Raw genomic sequence first — 20129 nt, 5'->3', positions numbered from 1 at the left:
TTTTACATTTAGTCTCTCCCCTCCTCATTTTCCCTTGCTATATCCAACGTATGATTCCTTCCACATGCTTGATGGAGCAGTATGCATCATATAGCCTAGGCAGAATCGAACATGTCAAATCGGTGATGTCTCATTTCAATATCATTCATGCCCTATATATCCTGCTAGTTTTCAACCCTGTTCAGCACGGCAACACCCTCGACGTGCCCCGTCTGAGGAAAGAAGTCGAATCCCCTCAAGCTCTCAATCTCATATCTCCTGCCCTCGCCCTCGCCCCTAACCAAGACGCCCACGTCGCGCGCCTGCGTATGCACGTTGCAGCTGACGTACACCACCCTCCTGGGCCCAAACCGCCTCAACTGGCCGAGGAAGTCGGCGTCGCAGCCTTTCCGCGGGGGATCGAGGATGACGGTGGTCTGGTCGGGGTTGTACTCGACGCTCTTGAAGAGCTCGCCGGCGTCGGCGGCGATGAACTTGCAGCGGTCCTCGCCGAGGCCGTTGAGGGCGGCGTTTTGGCGCGCCGAGGCGATGGAGTCGGCGGCGATGTCGATGCCCGTGGAGTGTTGGAAGACGGAGGCGAGGGTGATTGTGAAGAGGCCGGAGCCGGAGTAGGCGTCGATGAGGTACTTGATTTCCGAGGATGAGGATGAGGATGAGGATGAGGATGAGGATGAGGACGAGGTGGTGGGGGGCAGGACGTGCTGCTTGATGTAGTCTGTAAAGATGGGGAGGATGGAGTTGTTGTTCTGGAAAAAGGAGCCGGCGGGGTTGGTGAAGTGGTGGTCGCGGATGTACTCGTGCGTGGTGGCCTTGGAGTCCGTCTCGCACGTCTTGACGTCGATGCCGAACTCGCTCTCGGCGCGGACGGTGTAAGGGGGCAGGTCGTCCTGCGAAGGGGCGGCGGGATCGTCGAGGGGATACCGCTGGGTGTTTTCCCGGAGGAGGATGGTGGCGCCGCGCTGGTACTCGCCGTACTCCTTCTGCATCCTCTCGCGCTCGCGCTTCATGCCCAGCCGGACGACGTCGGTGCCGATGGGGCAGTCCTCAATGTCCATGACCTTGCGCTGGCCCTTGCGCATGAAGCCAATGTCGGGGCAGCTCTCGAACCGCGGCCTGGCTCCCCCTTTATTGTTGCGCCTGTGCGGGCGGAACCCGGGGGGGCCGTCGAAATGCGGCGTCAGCTTGGTGCGGTAGCCGTACTGCAGCGGGCTGCCGACGGTGTCGAGCACCTCGGGCACCAGCTCGGCCGGCAGGTTGGCAAAGTTGCGGAACGCCTTGTCGACGATGGCGCGCTTGCGGCGCAGCTGCTCCGCGTAGTCGAGCATCTGGAACTGGCAGCCGCCGCACGAGGCAAAGTACTTGCAGCTAATGCGGGCGTCGTCGCGCAGCGGCGAGGGCGTCACGACGGAGACGAAGTCGGCGACGGTCTGCTTCTCGCGGCGCAGGTGCCGGAAGACCTTGACCCGAGCGACGTCGCCCGGCACCGTGAAGGGCACGACGTAGACCTGGTCGGAGCCGGGACGCATGGCGAGGCCGTCGCCGGTGGAGGAGAGCTCGAGGACCTCGACCTCGGTCTCGGTGCCCTCAGCCGGCAGCGCTTCTTCTTCTTGTTGCGCGTCGGCGGCGGCGGCGGCTTCTTCGCCTTCGCCGTTGGTTTCGGACTTGCGCGATGCTAGCAGGGCTTCAATGTCGTAGCGTAGGACTTCTTCGGAGGAGCCCTCGGTGATGTTCTTCTCCCGCTTTGTCTTCTTCTGCTTCCAGTTGCGGTTGTTGCTGCCGCCGGGGTTCGGCCGCTTGGGTCGGTTGCCATTGGCGCCGTTGGTGCTGGTCTGAGGGGGCGCTGTCGAGGGAGCGGAAGCAGTGGGAGCAGCGGGAGCAGCTGCGGGAGCTTGAACGGTCGCCATGTGTGCTAGGGGACGGAGGAGGCGAGCCGGTGAGGGTCGTGGCCGGCACTGACCAAGGACGACACTGGCGACGGTGGGATACGATGCCAAGGGTCGTATCAATGCTCTCATAGACGATGCGGGATCGGTAGCAATTGGAGAAAAGAGCAGCCGTACAGACAAAGATGTTTGAATGGCGTCCAGCTACAAGATCGTTCCGTTGCTATTCGGAATTGCCGCCGAATTGCCTCCTCGGGTGCGTCGAGTTTCTGAAGAGGAGGTTGAATTTCTCGTCACCAAAAGATTTTCTAGAAAAAAAAATAGTTACCAAAGAGGAAGTACCCCTGGTCTGCTCCGTAGGTACACGGCAGAAGAGAAGCAAATCCGGGGCTTCTGATTGGCTGGCTCCAGCGATAAGGCACTGTGGCATGGCTGATAAGGTAAGCGGTCACAGGGGAAATTCAAAGCCTCTTTTTTCTAGCATGTGGCCGTTTTTGCCATCCTTCCATGCCTTTTCCCTTCCGGAGCACTTTTGCTAGCATTTGGCGCTAGTAGTTGAACTCTGTTAGACCTGCATGACTTGTGGTCTCTACGGCCTCGTGACAGGCGCCGCCAGAGACTGGAAAACGGCACCAAGTGATGTTGATACTAAGGCAGTGCAATGCGGAGCCGGACGATCCACAGGGCGGCCAGTTGTTTCGTGCTTCTGGGGCGGACTGAGGTGATGGGACCGGTTCCGGCTCTTTGGTTTGGAATCGCGTGCCGAACACAGCGAGAGTCGTCGTTCTCTTGTTTCTTTCCATGACAAGGCATCTTTTCTTTGTTTGTTTAGTCAACACCTTCGACTTTTCTTCCCGTCTCTCCACCATAGCCGGTGACAGCGACTGGGCGCGTGAGTCGTGTGCCGCTCTTAAACAAGTACTAGATAAGAGACCCGAGGCAAAGGCGACAAGTCGTGTCACTGGCGATAACGGGCGCCCTTGCTTAATCCTCTCGTTACTACCGCCTTTCCTTTCCGACACGGGTAAACACCAATACCAACAGCCCGTCGTCTGGGGTATTCATTATCAATAGCAGCATCCGCCGACGTTCCGGCACCGACTCCCGACCGCCCATCTGATCTTTCTCGGACATTCAACATGAGTGAGTGACAACATCCCCTGATTTTCATTCCGTTCTTCTCGATTTCACTTCCTCGTGACTACATCATCCCATTGCACTCCTTACTCCTCGTTCTGTCCTCATCATCTCAGACTTATTCTTCTTTTACAACACTCCTTTCCATCTTTACTTCCTCTGATATCGCGGCTCGTTTTAACATGCGGATAGAACCAGCGGCCGCTCACGGCCCTCGCCTCCTCCCATCTCTCCTCCTGGCCCTCACCCTCCCCCACGCCCTCACCGTCCAGGCCGCTGCCCTCCAGGAGATAGTTTTTCAAAAAGAGGCTCGCGGGCATCTCGGTGGCGTCGCCAGCGAGAGCAGAGAATGCAGCGCCATAGGGCGAGATCTGCTGGCGCGAGGGGTATGTTGGCGTTTTAGCACTCTGCTAAGATCTCACCCGAAGCCATCTCCATCATCACCCGTCCTACCTTATTCCTATGGTCCGCGCAAAAGCTCATTTTTCATTCTCACTTGTAGGGAAATGCCGTTGATGCGCTGGTCGGCACGACGTTTTGCGTCGGCGTCATTGGCATGTATCACTCCGGCATAGGAGGTGGAGGCTTTGCCGTACTGCGCGATGCCAACGGCGAGTACGAGGCCATCGACTTCAGAGAAGCCGCGCCGGCCGCGGCGTTCGAGGACATGTACAAGAACAATGTCAGCGCCAGTGTTCGCGGCGGGCTCGCGGTCGGCGTTCCCAGCGAGATCAAGGGCCTCGAGTACATGCACACAAAGTACGGCGTCCTCCCCTGGAAGACGGTCATGCAGGGTGCCATTCACGTGGCTCGCAATGGATTTCGAGGTACGATCAACTTGAGAGCGTTGATGTAGCCAGTCTGATGATGCTAATGGGCGATGCAGTCTCAAGCGATCTTGTTCGGTACATGAGCAACACGGTCAAGGCCGACGGGCAGACGTTTCTCACCGAGGATCCCAACTGGGCTACGGACTTTGCCCCTGATGGTTAGTCGAAGCTGCGAATGATGGGTTTTTTGGATGATTCAGATGCTGACTTTACCCTGTCTAGGCGATCTGGTTAAAGAAGGTTCCTGGATGACGCGGAAGCGCTATGCAGAGTAAGCCGCTCCTCTCATCCTACCACACAATCTGGCTTGGAACGAGTGCTCACCATCTTTCCAGTACCCTTGACAAGATCTCCGAAAAGGGTTCTGAAATCTTCTATACGGGAGAACTAGGTAAGCCTGATATCCGGGGCGAAGGCGCAGACGCCTGGACATTCCTCAGCCAATACTGACACATCCATCGCATACAAGCCAAAACCATAGTCGACTACGTCCAGCAGACTGGCGGCTCCATGACCCTCGACGACATGGCAAACTACAGAGTCCTGACCCGCCCCGTCCACAACGTCACCTACCGCGGCCTCACCCTCCACGGCATCGGCTCCCCCGCCGGCGGCGCCGTCAGCCTCCAGATCCTCAAGATCATGGAGCGCTACGGCCAGGGCGACTGGTCCGACCAGGACCTCTCCCGCCATCGCCTCACCGAAGCCATGCGCTTCGCATACGCCGCCCGCATCAGCCTCGGCGATCCCGCGTTCGTGGACGGCGACGTGGAAGGCTTTGAGAAGGAGATGCTGGACCCGAAGAACATTGACGCCATCCACGAGAGGATCTGGGATAACCAGACGCAGGCCACCAAGTACTACAACCCGCACGACTTTTACGTGCCCGAGAACCACGGCACATCGCACATTGTCGCCGCCGACAAGTCCGGCATGGCCGTCTCCCTAACGACAACTGTCAACCTCCTCTTTGGCGCCCAGATCGTCGAACCCCAGACCGGCATCATCCTGTACGCCTCCCCTTACCCTTTTCACTCTTTCTCCCCCATAGCGTCAACCACACCCACTGACAAAGTCTTCTCATCATCAGCAACAACGAAATGAACGACTTCTCCATCCCCGGCGTCAGCAACGAATTCGGCTTCGCCCCCTCCGTCGCAAACTACATCCGCCCCGGCAAGCGGCCCCTCTCCTCCATCACCCCCATCATCGCCGCCTTCCCCAACGGCACCCTCTACGCCGCCATCGGCGCCGCCGGCGGCTCCCGCATCATCTCCGCCACCGCCCAGGTCCTCTGGCACGTCCTCGACGGCCACGACGCCGCCCTCGAGGAAGCCCTGCAGAGGCCTCGTCTCCACGACCAGCTCATGCCCAACACGGTCTTGTTGGAGGAAATGTTTGACGACGAGGTTGCGGTGGGACTGGAGAGGAGGGGACATAATGTCACGTGGGTGCGGCCTGGGCTGAGCTCCGTGCAGGCTGTCAGGAGGTTTACGGATGGGGCGTTTGAGGCGGCGAGTGAGCCGAGGCAGAAGAATAGTGCGGGATACACGATATAGAAGGGCGTAGGGGCGTTGGTTTCTTGGGAAAGGGATTGATAGAAGTGGATACAGCCGTGATACCATGAGCTTTTTTGGCGCAAATTGTTGGTTCTTTTCCCGTAGCATGTCATAATGAGACTAGAGATTTCGAGCTGCTGTCTACCAATATTCACGTCGTCTATACAGTCGAGTCACCGAGGCTGATGCATCGACGAACCGTCCCTCGCCACCACTCTCCGATTCTCGAATCGCTCTTCGCTTTTTGCCTTCTATTCCACATAGCCCTGCATAGAAGCCTGCCATCTGTCTGCCCTCGCTTGAAGGCAGCATCTATAAAACGTACCCTCCCGCTAACCAGTCTATGAAATAAAGAAAAGGGGGTATCTCCTAGATCTATATAACCTAGCATTCTGCAATAAAACACGAAAGCCAAACAGCATCACCTTCTTCACCCTCTGCAGAGGGCCACCAACCGGTCCATCTGCGCCAGCCACTTCTCCTCAAACACCTCCTCGGAAAACCTCTTTGCTGACTTCCTCGCGCGCAGGCGCATTGCTAGTGGATCGGCGAGCGAAAGCGCCGCTTCGTATCCTGCCGCGAACTCGGCGGCTGTTGATCCGTGGAAGCCTGGGGTTTCCCACTCGTTAGTTCAGTCACTCTACGTGCTTGATTTCAGCATGCTTACCTGTTGGCTGCCCGTCAACATCGGTGACAATGTCCAGCTTAGGGCCACCACTGTTGTGAACGACCGCAATCAGACCGGCGGCCTGATACTCTACAACCCCTATTCCAAAGTGCTCGTTCCACATTCCGTTGACGCCAACAGAGGCCTTCCGTGTCCACTCGAGGATTTCTGCCCAAGACGCATTGATGTGAAACTGAACGCGATCCTTGATACCGAGCTCATTGGCCAACAGCCGCAGCTTATAGACCCTCTTGGAGTCCGAGTCGTCTCGGACGCTCCCAATCAGGACCAGCTGCGCCCTCGATGCAGCTTCCGTCTTGGTCTTGACAAAGTCGGCAAAAGACTCGAGGACAAGCGGATGGTTCTTTTCGGGGCGGAACTGAGCAATGTACACCAGGATCGGCTCGCGTTTCTTTTCGCTCTCGGCAGATACCTCGACCTCCTTCTCGAAATCGCTCACAGCCACGGGGGGGTATACGACCGTGATGGGATGCTCCCGGTCCTTTTTTTGACGGTATGGACCCCACAAGCTCCTCACATGGCCCTGAGTCCAGGTGGAATTGGTCATGACGACGTCAACAGACGATCCAACAACCGAATAGAGCTGAGCAAACAAATGCCAATATGCCTTCTTCACAGCCCCCTTGCTTCCAGTACCGCGGCCCGCATTGACTCCCTGCGAGCCCACTGCAGATGTAGGATCTAGCGATTCCAACATGTCGGTCGAGATGGTCGGATAATGCACGTACGCGCCAGTCGGCACGCTCCGGAATAAGAGTTTCGAAAAGCTGAGCGCAAATGCGTAGCCCATGGTGTCGATGAAGATGTCGGGGACCACAAGGGAGAAGGCATCCCAGGCCAAGATGATCGAACCGAAAGACTGTCCAAGAAGAGTGAAGACCGGCCATCTGGAGGCGAGAACCCAGCGTGTCTTGGACAGGTCGAGGAACTGTATCGTCGGGGCGTGGAGCTGGATGTTGAATCGAGTCTGCATCTCGGTTTAATCAAGTTGCCTTTCCAAGCTGGAAACTGGTTGCTTCTAGATCCTCACCTTGATCCGCCTCAGAACCGCATCCTTGGCCAGGGTGCGATCTCCAGTATACACAAAGCACTTGGCCCTCGGCCATCGATCTTGTGTCGCTCGGATGGCAGCCCACAGAACCCGCTCTCCGCCGCCTCCAGCATTGCTGACGCGGTGTTAACGAAACGCAATGGCAAACCATCGAGGGCCGACGGCGACAACAGGGAGGGGCCACGGTCACTTGGAGGGAGGGTCATACCAGAAGGGGTGAAAGAAGCCAACAACTCCATCCCAGTCGGTAGAGGCCTTGAGCTCGCCATCCTCATCCAATGAGTCGCTGGTCGTGCTGGGCGAGTCCGATGCTTTGCGTTGCTGCAGGTATATCTTGTGCTCCTCGTCCATCAGGTTGACCAGATGTTTCCGCGTGCCATCGGTCTTGGTTCGCAAGACCCATCCAATGCCGGCGCCAAAGTAGGGAATCAGCAGCAGCAGCAACGGTGCGACGGCAATCAAAGTCGCCGCGATCACCACTGAAGGGGAGCTGAAGCTGGACCCTGCAGCAGATGGCGGCTGGCTACATGTCGCCGTCTCTGCCGAGCAGTGATCCGCCATGGGCAACGATGGTCGAGTCGGCAATGTTGGGGCGTGGATTCCGCGTCGCTGCGATGCTGGTTACTGAAATGCCCGCAATGCCACAAGCCTGGAAGAGACAGCAGGCGGCATTGCCTGTAGGAAAGGATATGCAAAGACGAAGGGAGAGAAAACGAGCGAGACAGGATGGAAGAGAGCGAGAAGAAGGAAGCATGTGGGGGATTCTGCGTGCATGACTTGCTCCGTATTATTGACAGCTTGTCCCAGCGTTATCACAGGCAGCTCTAAGCGCTAAAAGGCTGGGCCTGTCTGGGGCCACTGGGGGAACCTGACACTAAGCCACAGCACTCAAATTCCAGCTGTGGCGTCAGCTGGGAGCCGCCGTGGCTGAGGCGCTGAATTTCTTCAGGACCCAGCTCACGGGACTCCATCACACTTCGTCTGCTATTGTTCTCATGACGAACTGCTCATTGTTGCACTGAAGCATTGATTCAGTCATTTGTCGATTGGCTGATTGCTACCCTTGCCCATGTTCTGGCTGCAAAGGATCTCGCAAGGATAATTTCAGCTTGAGAGATTCCCAGCATCTCCAAGCCATGAACGGCCATGGCCTTCTTCAGCAGATCAACCAGGGGCTTCACATCCCACGTTAACAAGGCCTCGCTTTCACATACGGTTCAGACGCCATTGAGCACGATCCGAAGCAGAACCAATTCTACAGTCTCAGGTCGACGCAAATTCCATCTCGCTGCGGTAGGAGACGCCGTCCTATGGACAGCTGACGGCATCACCTTCCTTCACCACGCCGGCCTGCCCTGGTTCGTCTCCATCCCCCTCGTAGCCGTCGGCGTCAACTTCACCTTTCGACTGCCGATCCAGTACTACACAAGGCGCCTCGTGGCCACCAGGAACAAGCTGACGCCGCTCGTCACCGCCTGGAGCGTGCGGCATGCGGCCACTGTGCCCCGGGGCCAGGGCGAGGACGCGGCTCGACTCTGGCGTCTGCGGGTGGCTGGACTGACGGAGAGGTCCCGTGCGCGGATATACAAGATCTGGGGCGTTCAGAGGTGGAAGTCATTTGCCCCCTTCCTGAGCATGGCCCCCTTCATCGTCGTCTCCGAAGCTCTCAGGCGCCTTTGCGGCGCCCCAACGGGATGGCTCAGTCACACAATGGGACTGGCAGATGCCCAGGCCGGTGCGTCAGCCGTAGAGACGTCTCGCCGCTTCCTCGACGAGTCCCTGGTTGACGGGGGCTGTCTCTGGTTTACAGATCTTACTGCCATGGACCCTTACTTTGCGCTCCCCATCATCTGCTCGGCACTGCTTGCCCGAACGTCATGGGGGAGGCTGTCAAAGGACCAGCTCCGGGCGTTGCTGAGCATCGGCCCGCCTCAGATGCCACAAACTCCTGCCATGAGGATCCGAACGGCGGTAGGCCGAACCCTTCTTTTGGTCCCTCTCTTTCCCATTCTCTTTGCCGACCTACCCAGCGCCATTTTCTTATACTGGGCTTCGACCTTTGCCCTCAACGATGTCAACGAAGCCATATTAGGGAGATTGTTTCCACAAAAGTCGCCGGAAACACTGAAGACTACACCGAAACCGCCGGCAGTTCTGCCTTATCTCAGGAGTCAGGAGACCAAGGCTGCCAAAGAAGAGCCAGGGCCGAATAGATGAAATAGAATTCTCATTCAAACGCGCTCGAGATAATTCCAAAATGCCCAGGTGACCCGAATCCTACCTATATACATCTTCGACAGCGTGGTCGGGGCACTGTATAAAGAAACCGAAACTCAGCTATAAAGTTGCCAGGGACAGACAAAAGAGGAACTCCGGTTGCAATCAATCGCAGAAGAAAAGCACTCATTAGCCCGGTGTATCGTTTGCGCAGTTCAAACTCAGCCAACGAAAATCGCCAAAAGGACAATCGTCAAAATGACGGCTAAAATCAGCAGCAAGCAGCAGCCCTTGTTGCGAGCTGCCTTTTGGTACCGCGCTGCTTGACGGGTCTCTACGTCGGCGCCGCGGGTGCTTTCGTGGATATTCTCCACGGTATCGGAAATGGTGATGAGCTGCTGGCCTTGTTCGGTAACAATCTGCGCCACTTGCTTGAACAGCACGTTCAGGTCGCCGACACCCTGCTCGATGTTTCGGATTTCCTCTTCCCGCTCGATGATCAAGGCTTCCTGGAAATCAACCTCGTCCTGCGGGGCCAGTTGCGACAGCTGCTGCTGCTGTTGCAGTTGTAGCTGTTCCTCGCCCCCAGCGCCAGTGATTTCTGATGCCTGCGCTTCGCGGGCCGCCGTGATGGATGCGCGTTCTTTCTCCAGAGCCTTCCTCTGCAGACCCTGGAACTCTTGCAGGGCCGTCTGAAAATCGCTCGAAACTTTTGTCTGTTCGTACTTTTGTTGTTTCTAGCGACATGAGTCAGCTCACGTTCAGTTTCGCACAGGGCACAAGGTGAAGCGAAGACGTACAGTAAGGTCATCCCATGTCTGCAGCTTCTTCACGCCGTCGCCGATATCCTTGCAGATCTCCCGGGACTTTTCCATTGTGTTGTGCACCCGCTCCCGCAAGCGGGGAGTGTCTTTCTTGGTCCCCAGGACGTTGACATCGTTGGAAAGCTTGCGGTTGTTGCTCAGGAGAGTCTGCAGTTTGTTTTTCAGCTCGTATTGAAGGTCCTGGAACGCAGGGTCGTCGGTGTAGCGGCCGCCGCTCTGGCCGGCCTCGAGGCTGGACAGTCGGTCGTACGCCATGGTCGCTGCGAATCGAAGGGCGGATAGTAGAGGAACGGGAGCACGATTAGGGGGAAATGCGTCACTGCGTCTGGTAATTCCTGTATGATATGCGCCACCGAAAGAAGAGAGCAAAAGAGGTGCGATGCGAGTCTAGCGCTTGCGAGCAAACAAAGACGGCGAGTCAAGGCGGTATCTCGGGATGGGAAGACGGAGGATGAATGAAACCCGCCTGATGGAAGCAGATGGGGCTCTACGTAACGCTCTTGCGACGGCACAGTTATTACGCCATGCAAGTCACTCTGGGTCCGGCGCGCCAATCAGAGCCGCCGCCTGCCATTCCACCTTCTGCTTATCGCCACGTGATGGCTGTCGATAGCCTCTAGCCTGGCGCGTCCTAGGCAGCTCGGCTCCAAGCTCTGGTTGCTGAGCCGGCGATTTTTCTTTTTATTTACTCCGTATTCGTGATACCTTCGTGCAGCGGTTTGTCCACGCAAATCCCGTCCGATATCCTCTCCTGCTGGCAGCGCCTTCTCCCCGACCCGAGGCTCCATCGCTCAGAGGGAATGCGCCGCGACGATGGCGGGCACACCGACGCGGAGAGCTCCCTATAAGGACACTCTGCAGCCTGCTCTGCACCGACGCTTCTCCTCCACGGCCGGCCTGTTGTTGGCCGTGTCGTATCTCGAATCGATCCTGCTGAGCAGCTGGGAGTCCTGTAAGGAACCCATTGAGTCTCCTCCCCACCATCTTGCCATCTTGATCTAACGCCATACGCTTTCAAACGCTGCAGATTTCTGGTCTTGGTTTCCGCTAGGCCCCGCGGGCTTTCGGGCGCTGCTGCTCTTCTCGTGCGGCCTCACCATTCTCATTCTTCGAATTGCAAGTTATCACGTGGGCATCAAGACGACGGGCTCGGGCCTCTATACGCTTGCTTCTTTGCTGCTCAGCGCCCGGACGTACGAGACGGCGCTCTGGTACAGCGTTTCGAGCCTGCTCTACTGCGCCATCTATCTTGGAACGAGAGATGAGGACGCGAACCTCCACTGGATCAACTACTATAGCGGCGATCGCGCCCGACTGAACGAGCGGCCCGTCTTTTTCGCCTGTTACATGTTCACGTACGCCCTGATTCAGACCGTGGAGCATTACAGACACGATGTGGACCGTCTTGATCTCGGTGCGCTGGAGAGGAAGCCTGCAAGGGAGCAGAAGAGCACGGGGATCGTGTCGGGATCCCTCCAAGCCGTGCTGGAAGAGCTTCCTATGGCTCTGGCCGAATCCTTCAAGATATCCCTCGTAGCTATACCGGGGGCGATCGTCTTATACTTTTTCTTCTTGAGATCGTTTGCCTGGTCATGGGCTTTGACGTTCCTGCGCCCGTTCTACAACATGCCCCGGACCAACATGCTTCCGTCGTCGTGGCCTACGGACATCCACCTTTTGGCGCGTTGTGTCATAGCAGGAGCTGGCGTTGGATTCTTGTGGACAGCAGGCAACAGGGCTTTCTCGCTCTTCATGGTTAAGAAGCCGCTGAAGAACGGCAGTCCCTTGACGTCTGAGTCGAAAGACCCCAACGGGAGTCTGTTGAACGGCTTGAAGAGCAAGAAGCTCTCCATCAAGGTGAGCATCAACAAACACAGAAGGAAATTGTAAATCCTCGTGATTGCTAACGGAGAAAATCGCAACAGGCCTTCGCCATGTGGGAGCTGGCCCTCATTGCGCAAAATGATTCCGTCCGAAGGCAAAGTATCTTCAACGACATTGACCGTCAGGGCGGACCCATGTGGTCCCAGATCTACACAATCTGCATGGAGGCTCTCCAGAGCATCGAGAGCAATGTCGATGCCTATGGACAACCGGCGGCGCACGAGGCTCCTGAACCCAAACCAATGGAAGAAACGCATCGCTGGTCGGTTCCCCTGAGAGAAGATCCCATCTTCACGAGCCAATCCAGACAGACTCCCCTGCAGGCCGGCATCGAAAAGGCTCTCGAGAGGCTCGCCCGGAACCCCGGCTCAACACCCGCTTCAGAGCTCAGCCCCATTGCTCGCAGAACCTGGCAGAGCGCAAAAGACCGGGTGCTGAGCAGGGAACAGCAAGAGGCAGTCTCTCCAGACCATCTGAAGGACCAAGCCCAACAGTTTGCCACCAGCCTGCTGTCGATTGGGTGGATTGGCGGCCTGATCCGACAAGACTTCCGCACGCAATTCGCCGCCGCGGTCCTGGGAAGCCCCTATGCCGAGCCGACGCTATACGCGAACGCGGCCACCGCACTCTGCCAATTAGCAGTTAACAGCTTGGCAGAAGATTCGTATGGCAACGTTCACCGAGATGTGCCCACCATCATCCGGACTCTGACATCCATCATCAAGAAGGTGGAGGCTCTGAAGGAACAGTTTCCTCTTCATTGGACCGACATCAAGGGAACAAAGGACTGTCCCGAGGTGGGCGAGCTGCTGGTGGCATTGAAAACAGGACTGGAGCAGGTCGTTTCCAAGTTTGAGCCCTACAGCACCGACCTGAGGCTTACGCGCACGGACTTGCGGATTGCGAAGGCCTATGGGAAACCAGAAGTTGAGAAGCCGAGGGCGAGGTTCTTGTTACCGGGCGAGAAAGAAGCCACCGTCGACACGAGAACAATCGAAGACTGGGGACTGGCAAAACCAGCCCGGAGGGGCTTCAGACTGCCTGAGATGGAGCAGGTTCGGTAGAGGAAGTCTCATGGGTTCTGTGAGACGGAGACAAGTAGGGAGAGCAAAATGTACTTATACCAAGAGGAATTTTTTTCTGGGGGAGTCACGAATGTTGCATATCGCACGAGACGATACCGGAGTTTGAGGGTTCACTGTCATAAGCCGAGAATAACGAGGGGAAAGAGCAATGAAATGAGTAGGATATATCTATGCCGTACATACAGCTGCATTGCTCGCGGATGGATGCCTGTAATTTTGAAGCAACGTTGAAGGCCTTCCGGGTCTCAGCCACGACTTGAAGCGAGCAGTCCACCAACAATCCGGAGGTACCCGTGATTAGCGGCGCAGGTCCCGCGTACCTTGCATCGCATGCGCTAACGGCCTGCTCGCGGAGTAGCTGTACATCATCGCGCATTCAGCCCCTTCAAGATGGTACCCTTCTAGGTAGGTACTAACCTACCTCCTGGTAGCGCGCACCTCCTAGCGAGACCCATGCCTGCAACCCCCCTGTAGGCCCCCTGTGACCCTGCTAGAGCTCAGCGGTGCCTCGTGCTATGGAACTCGCTTCCAAGGCTCTGTACCAAGCAAGGCCCACGCAATCTCGCTCCTGATTCCAACTTTCTCTTCCTTTCCTCTTCCCTTCTCTCTCACCATTTCACATTGACGATATCGCTTTTTCCCCCCCCTTTCTCCTCAGCAGCACTTACGGCAGCGTTTCGGATGCGTCTTCTCCAGCAATAGCCATGCGACCGCGATCAATACCCTTATCCGAATCAGCAGGGCGGCGACGAATCAGTTGAGATCCAGCGCCTGGGGGGCGTCGCGCGCGCGTGAACGACTGCCATGGCGCACCACAAGGTCTTTTTGCGGTTCCTCTACCGATCCATCTACCTCTTTCTCTACGTGGTGCTATGCGGGCTGCTGCTCATCACTCCCGGCGATGCCATCCAGCGGTCCGTCGTCAACAGGCAGTGGTACAACATCTGGATCATTGCGTCGGGCTACGTCGTCACCACCCTGGTTGTCGCCTTTGTCTACATCGTGCGGCTGTACGTGAACCGGACGGTGCTGGCTTCGATCCCAAAGCCCTGGATTCCCATCGATAAGGGCGATGTGAAAGAGGCGATCCATAAGATGATTGCCGCCGGGCTGAGCAGGAGCGCGGCCATTGCGTATGCGGCGCGGCCGCGGGTCGACGAGGAGATGATGGGCGACGACGTGCACGACGACGACTTCGAGGACGAGGCGCGGACGCGGGCGAAGCTGGAGGCGTGGAACGAGCAGGCGCTGGACCGCGACGAGCCGGTTCCCATGCCGCCGCATCGCCCCGCCTGGGGCGTCATCGAGCACTGCGGCTGGGCGTCTCCCAACTCGCCGGATCTCGCCAACCTGCAGTACAGCAACGTCGTTTCGGAGATGCCGAACCTCATCGAGGCGCAAGCGCTGCGTCTTGCGCCGCCGGATCCGACGTCTCAGTCCGACCCCCCGATGCTCGATCCCGAGGCTGCGGAGCTGCTGCAGCGACTTCCCAGCATGAGCCTTCGAGACTACATTGGACATCTAGCTAGCTTGGGCGTTGCTGTCATGGACGAAACGGCGGCCGACTTCCTGACGAGATACGAGGCGGCTCGTTTCTCGACGAAGCCCATCTGCAATGCTGAATTCCGCGAGCTGCTGAATCTGTTTGCGGAAATCCTGCGATCGATACAGCCTTTAGATCCTGCAGTCTTGGATCATCTGTACGAAGACGAAGTAGAAGACGAATACGAAGGGGACAGGATCGAAAGAAGAGAGTCGGTCGAAAGCGACATTGACAACGATGCTCCGGCGGAAACGATTCCATCCACCCCACGAACCATCTCCCGGCCGTCGACTGCAAGCAGGCCATCCACCGCAAGCACTCAGCGCTCCGCCCAGAGACGGACCAGAAACCGCGCCCTCACGTACCGGACGGCGCCAGACACGCCCGGCAGCAGGAGGAACATGGGGATGGCGTCCCGCAACGCCAGCAACGGCAGCGGGCTCGCGCAGCTGCGGCGCACGTACACGTCCAGCCAGCGCTCGTCTGCCGACAGCGCGCGGTCCAAGTCGTCGGATGGCTCCGGGTCCGTCATCCGACTGGCTGATGATGGAGATGGTGGCGACTTGCCGTATATTCTTTCCTTGACGGATTCGACGGCGACGAGGTACTAGGTGTTGAACAGTCGAGGCTGGTCGGGCAAGGGATGTCATGAGTCATGGAAGGGTGGTTGGGCGTACTGAATAGCATAGAACTTTGTAATTTGTATGGAGGCTTCGGGGCCAAAGGGAGTTTGAGGCGTTGAAAAAAAAAAAAAGAAAAGGCCTCAAGTAATTTTTAATTCAGGCGGCTTATGATAGATCATGATATGGCTCATTGCCGTCTTGAGTATCACATCTCTTTTCTCTTGAAAATGCAATCTGTGCCAGAAACTTGTGCTTGAAGCATGCAGATGGCTTTCTCAACGAGCTTCCAACGTTGCAATGAAGCTGCCTCGACGCGATATGCACAAGGCCCCACCATAGCTCCAGGCGCTGACATGTAGAAGTGACGCTACAACTCTTTTTTTTTTTTTTTTCCTTCTTTGCATCTTTTTCCAGTCTTAATATTTCATCCACCTTGACCCATCTGTCCGACATTATCGCAATCTACAACATCCTCCAACGCTCGCGCCCCTCTACCTGAAATATAATCTTCAACATTATAAGGAGGCATTAACAATGCATGCATAACGACAAACTCGCGACCACTTCACAGCAATCAAAGCCACAAATCATCACCGACCTCGGCACATCTCAACAAACCCAACCTCTGTACTCTCCTCTCTCATTCATCCTCACCACCCATCAAACAACAACAACAACAACAACCGCATCAATTCCCATCCATTCAAGTCAATTCACCCAAATCAAAAAAACGCCAAACAATGCCGCCGCCATCATCATCCTCCTCCTCCTCCAAATCATCCCCCCTCCCCCTCGCCCCCAACCGCGCCTCCATCGCAAACGAAATCTCCCTCCTCCTCTCCCGCCGCACGGCCCTCCTCAAAACCCTCAACCCCACGCCTCTCACCTCTTCCGCCTCTTCCACCTCCCCATCAACATCGTCAAGAAAACACGCCCCAAACGCAGACGCCATCGAACAGCTCTTCTCCGGGCCCCGACCCAACCAAGGCGTAGGCTACGTCCCCGAAAGAAACGACGCCGCTGCCTCCACCCAAGATCAGACGCTGCGGAGGAAGCTTCTCGGCAAGAACTACAAGAATGGGAAGAATGGCGGGGGGGTGATGAAGGGCAGGGGTGGTGCTGAGAGCGAGAGCGATGAAGAGGAGGGGAGGAGTGCGCTTGGGAAGAGGAAGAGGAAGAGGTCGATGAGGGAGGAGGCTGAGGAGCAAAGTAATGAGGGAGAGGGTGAGAATGGGAAAGTGGATGGAGCGGGAGAGCGGCATGCAGAAGAAGGGGAGGGGGGAAAGGGAGAAGAGGGAAGACGTGACGAGGAGGAGGAGGAGGAGGAGGAGGGGAAAAGCGTTCACGACAATGGCGACGATGCTGCTCCGGTCAAGGAGAAGGCAGCGGTGAGTGACAATGCAGCCGACGAAGCGAAAAGAAACAAGAAGAAGAGGAAGAGGCAGCGAGAAAAGGAAAAGCAAAGGCAGAAGCGAGAGCAAAAGTAGAAGAAAACAAATGGAAAAAAAAAAAAACGAAAAAAAAAAAAATCACACAATCTCCGGAACACGCACTCGCACAGGGTCGACGTTTCGGTGTAGACCATGTTCAGCCTTACAAAACTACCAATGAAGCGTCCCCAGATGCCGGATATCAGGCATCATCCTATAGCAGTAATTTGTACCACAGCAGATTCTCATCAGAGAGGTCGTCCTATATATACTCCAGAGCCCAACTGACTTCTTTCGATCCCCTCGAAAACCACAGGACCGACATCCTTCGAAGCATCTCATTTGGGCTCATCTCTTCGCGATCCACATCAATGTCCAATGACTCCCTGTCGGCTTCCATGTCCATATCACACAGAAGCAGTTCGCCTTCTTCCATGACAGCCCTCCCCTTGCCATAACAGTAGTCTTCCCAGCCCGAATCGGCGATTCAATGATACAGCAACTTTTGTTCGCATCTGTTGAGGGATGTGTGGTGCCAAGCATATGGCCGGGATGCGGTCCAGGAATATGTGCTAATATACAATGGAGACGTAAACGCGAATGTGTTCTCGGGAGGCCGTCATCTTTGAGCCTGGCTTAAAGACATTAGGCCGTGATACTGCCGCGCCAAAATATCCAATTTGAAATGCCGAAAGTTGAGACGAAGATGCGACGGAAGGAATGAACAAGCAACAGATAGATATCTGAAGACATCCAGGAACCAGTGCGAAATAGCCATATTTCGTAAAACGCCAGCCTCGGAAAGATGACCCCTTGTCGTAACTAACAAAATCATGCGCCATGGTCATGATTCCGTTCCTCCTCTTCCATCCAAACGCTACACGGCGTCGCATCACTGTCTTCGTTTTCGCTTCCTGTCGTCGTCGCCCCGGGGGTCTTCGTCTTCGTCTGATCGCTCGGCGGTATCGCTGGGGTTGAGGATGTGGGCCATGCTTCCCCTCCTGGTGGGAGGCGCTGATGACTCCTTCAGGGCGCCAATCGTCTTGCTCTCGCGGCTCGATGCCGCGCCCCACGACCAGCTGCCAAAGGTATCCGACCCAGCGCTCGCGCCGTTTGAAAAGGGGGCGTGGGGTGGCGTCGCCGGCCGCGAGTGCGGATGTCCATGAGCCGATGGAGCCTGCAGGGAAAATGAAGAGAGAGAGTCTCTTATCCTCTGATCCTCAGGCCGATTGGGAGATTGAGGCCATACGGGCGGCGGCACGGCTCCGGGGGGGTAAGGCGGTGCGTTCGGCTGCCATCCGTGAGCGCGAATGTCTGCGGCGGTATGGCGTCTGGCCAGGTTGCTGGGGACCGTCTCGACGTTGGAAAGGGGATGTGGTCCGGCGGGAGGCGCCGGCGCGGCATTGCGCAGAGGCGAAGACCCAGCACCGCCGCTGATGGATCCGTAGGGTCGTCGCGTGCCGACGGACAGGTTCGAGGGGACGGCCGGTCGGTACGGCGGCTGGCTCCGGCCCTGCGGAACGTTGAGCGTGACTCGCCTGTTGTCATCCTGAGGAAGCTGCCTCGGAGACACGGGGGCGTTGTCAACGGTGCCGAAGAACTGTTGCCTGGCGGAATATACAGGCTCGTGCGGCTCGTCGAGTGAGCGCAGCATTTCTGCCTGCCTCACCATTTCGCCCTGGAGTGTCATGACTTAAGCCCTCATTGTTAGTTTCATCGTCTTCCATGAATATCGTTTCTTCCTGATTGTTTCGTGTGACAAACCATCTCGATGCACAGGATTGTCCGGAGGTACAAGCGACAGCATCCCCTTGGACAACTCTTGGTTGAAGAAGAGCAAGCGGTTGAGTGTCTCCATGATGGCCTGGTTCTTGACATGCATGTAGTGGGCCGTTTCCTCGCTCCTCTGCAGTCTCGCAGCCGTATCGTACAAGGAGTGCTCCAGGTTGGCTATTCTAGCTTCGATGCTATCCGGCGGGACCTGAACGGGCTCGATAGGCGTGCCAGGCTGAGATGTAGAGGTCTTTGGGAACGTGTTTTCCCGGTTGACGAGCGCGTGTCGGCTGGCGCGGCGCTTGATTTCTCGAAGGCCGACAAGGTCGCCGCGCTTGAAATTGCCGTTGCCGTGCTTGAATTCCCAGAGCGTCGTTTCGGGGTTACCGGTATGAAACACGTCTCGTTCTGGACCTATGGTGAGCTATTCGGGATTCGACGATTCGAGGCACAAGCGGGAGCACGAGGTACCTTTATGAAACCCATACATATTGAGCTGACGCACAAAAGACGATATGTTGGTGTGCTTAAAGTATTGTCTGGTGGGCGAGGGTGAGCGAATTGGCCAGGAACCGGCAAGGATTGTCGGGACGCTGCTTACGATAATACCTTGGAGAAGTCGGCAGAGGGCGACATGACGAAGCTTTCGGCGGACGATGACCACGATATGAGATGCTGTATACTGGTGTCCTCCAGCATGCTATTTGCGCCATCAGCAGCTGTCGCTTTCTTCCAGGAACACTCCTCCGCCAAGTCAAGGAGGCAGTGGGGGAAAAGGGGGGGGGGATTGAGGGGCTCGGGGTCCTCACTTGTATAGCTTATGGATGAAGGCAGTCTGGACGATCTTGGGCTGGTGAACAGCAGCCGCGGCGGCGGGAGGAGGGGCGGGCATGTTGCTTGAGCTCGTGAGGGCGCCGTGCTCCTGCGGCGATGCGTTGCCTGCCCGGGAGACGGGCGGCTTGCCATTGGACCCGGCTTCAGGGTCGGAGCCGGAGCCGTGGCCGTGGCCAGTGGGCGAGTTGTCCTCTGGCGACGTGCCCTCCATCGGGTGGTCGACGGGACTCGGTGGAGACATGCTGATGGTAGGCGGCGGCGCGGAGACGGAGATGGAAACGGGGACGATTCGGGAGCCGGTCGAGTCTTGAAGTCTATCGATTGCCGGGATCGGTTTCTGAGAGGTCTCAGTCCTGTGGGCCATCTGGACTGTCCCCATTGCGGTCAGCCAGCGACGAAGGGGGGAGCTTTGTCGAGCGCGAATGGGGGGGAGCGAGAGGGGGGGGTGGGGGACGACGGCGAGGGTTGAGGCTCTGAGAGCGGCGGTCGACGAGGCGGGATGCGAGGAGGAGACAGGCGTCAAGCGGGCAAAGCAGCAGAGGGCAGAGGGCAGAGGGCGGAGGATAAAGGGCAGGGCAGCGGGCAGCGGGCGAGGAGGCGCAAAGAAGAGCTCGGAGCTGCGACAACCGGCATTGGCTGGCGGGCTGCCTTAGCTCAGAGGAGCTCCGTGGACACTCACCTTTCACCTCATGTCTGCGGGAAGCAGCTCCGAGGTTTGGCAGGACAGACCGGGACGGACTTGCGTGTCGTGTCGTGTCGTCGCAGCTT

The 20129-nt window shown here is 57.1% G+C and overlaps 9 protein-coding genes across 9 annotated transcripts; 5 read left to right on the top strand and 4 right to left on the bottom strand.

Annotated features, from left to right (window-relative positions):
• Positions 1-164: 164 nt before the first annotated feature.
• Positions 165-1904, bottom strand: CCMA1212_003383 (uncharacterized protein; the record flags this gene model as incomplete). Its single annotated transcript, XM_073700733.1, has 1 exon — positions 165-1904. The coding sequence occupies one exon, from the start codon at positions 1902-1904 to the stop codon at positions 165-167; it is 1740 nt and encodes a 579-aa protein (XP_073560689.1).
• Positions 1905-3202: 1298 nt separating this feature from the next.
• CCMA1212_003382 (Gamma-glutamyltransferase) lies at positions 3203-5409 on the top strand (the record flags this gene model as incomplete). Its single annotated transcript, XM_073700732.1, has 7 exons — positions 3203-3406; positions 3523-3847; positions 3907-4008; positions 4073-4121; positions 4186-4241; positions 4320-4860; positions 4926-5409. 7 exons carry the CDS (start codon positions 3203-3205, stop codon positions 5407-5409), a joined length of 1761 nt encoding a protein of 586 aa, XP_073560688.1.
• A 430-nt stretch (positions 5410-5839) lies between these two features.
• On the bottom strand, positions 5840-8739 carry CCMA1212_003381 (uncharacterized protein; the record flags this gene model as incomplete). Its single annotated transcript, XM_073700731.1, has 5 exons — positions 5840-6018; positions 6077-7064; positions 7128-7263; positions 7357-7687; positions 8480-8739. Coding segments are annotated over 5 exons (1893 nt in total), but the record flags the coding sequence as incomplete, so codon positions are not given.
• CCMA1212_003380 (uncharacterized protein) lies at positions 8295-9365 on the top strand (the record flags this gene model as incomplete). Its single annotated transcript, XM_073700730.1, has 1 exon — positions 8295-9365. One exon carries the CDS (start codon positions 8295-8297, stop codon positions 9363-9365), a length of 1071 nt encoding a protein of 356 aa, XP_073560690.1.
• A 221-nt stretch (positions 9366-9586) lies between these two features.
• Positions 9587-10444, bottom strand: CCMA1212_003379 (Syntaxin-22; the record flags this gene model as incomplete). The annotated part of the gene is made up of 2 exons (XM_073700729.1): positions 9587-10102; positions 10166-10444. The coding sequence occupies 2 exons, from the start codon at positions 10442-10444 to the stop codon at positions 9587-9589; spliced, it is 795 nt and encodes a 264-aa protein (XP_073560842.1).
• Positions 10445-11002: 558 nt separating this feature from the next.
• CCMA1212_003378 (Nucleoporin NDC1) lies at positions 11003-13137 on the top strand (the record flags this gene model as incomplete). The annotated part of the gene is made up of 3 exons (XM_073700728.1): positions 11003-11141; positions 11217-12046; positions 12115-13137. The coding sequence occupies 3 exons, from the start codon at positions 11003-11005 to the stop codon at positions 13135-13137; spliced, it is 1992 nt and encodes a 663-aa protein (XP_073560843.1).
• Positions 13138-13962: 825 nt separating this feature from the next.
• CCMA1212_003377 (uncharacterized protein) lies at positions 13963-15312 on the top strand (the record flags this gene model as incomplete). The annotated part of the gene is made up of 1 exon (XM_073700727.1): positions 13963-15312. The coding sequence occupies one exon, from the start codon at positions 13963-13965 to the stop codon at positions 15310-15312; it is 1350 nt and encodes a 449-aa protein (XP_073560844.1).
• Positions 15313-16064: 752 nt separating this feature from the next.
• Positions 16065-16811, top strand: CCMA1212_003376 (uncharacterized protein; the record flags this gene model as incomplete). Its single annotated transcript, XM_073700726.1, has 1 exon — positions 16065-16811. The coding sequence occupies one exon, from the start codon at positions 16065-16067 to the stop codon at positions 16809-16811; it is 747 nt and encodes a 248-aa protein (XP_073560845.1).
• Positions 16812-17646: 835 nt separating this feature from the next.
• Positions 17647-19740, bottom strand: CCMA1212_003375 (Transcription factor SFL1; the record flags this gene model as incomplete). Its single annotated transcript, XM_073700725.1, has 5 exons — positions 17647-18446; positions 18519-18935; positions 19029-19066; positions 19129-19227; positions 19337-19740. The coding sequence occupies 5 exons, from the start codon at positions 19738-19740 to the stop codon at positions 17647-17649; spliced, it is 1758 nt and encodes a 585-aa protein (XP_073560846.1).
• Between the last annotated feature and the right edge of the window lie 389 nt (positions 19741-20129).

Source organism: Trichoderma ghanense, assembly GCF_004382785.1.
Source record: "Trichoderma ghanense strain CCMA-1212 chromosome Unknown scaffold_3, whole genome shotgun sequence".
In the NCBI taxonomy this organism is placed as follows: domain Eukaryota; kingdom Fungi; phylum Ascomycota; class Sordariomycetes; order Hypocreales; family Hypocreaceae; genus Trichoderma; species Trichoderma ghanense.
This window is presented reverse-complemented; position numbering and strand designations above follow the sequence as displayed.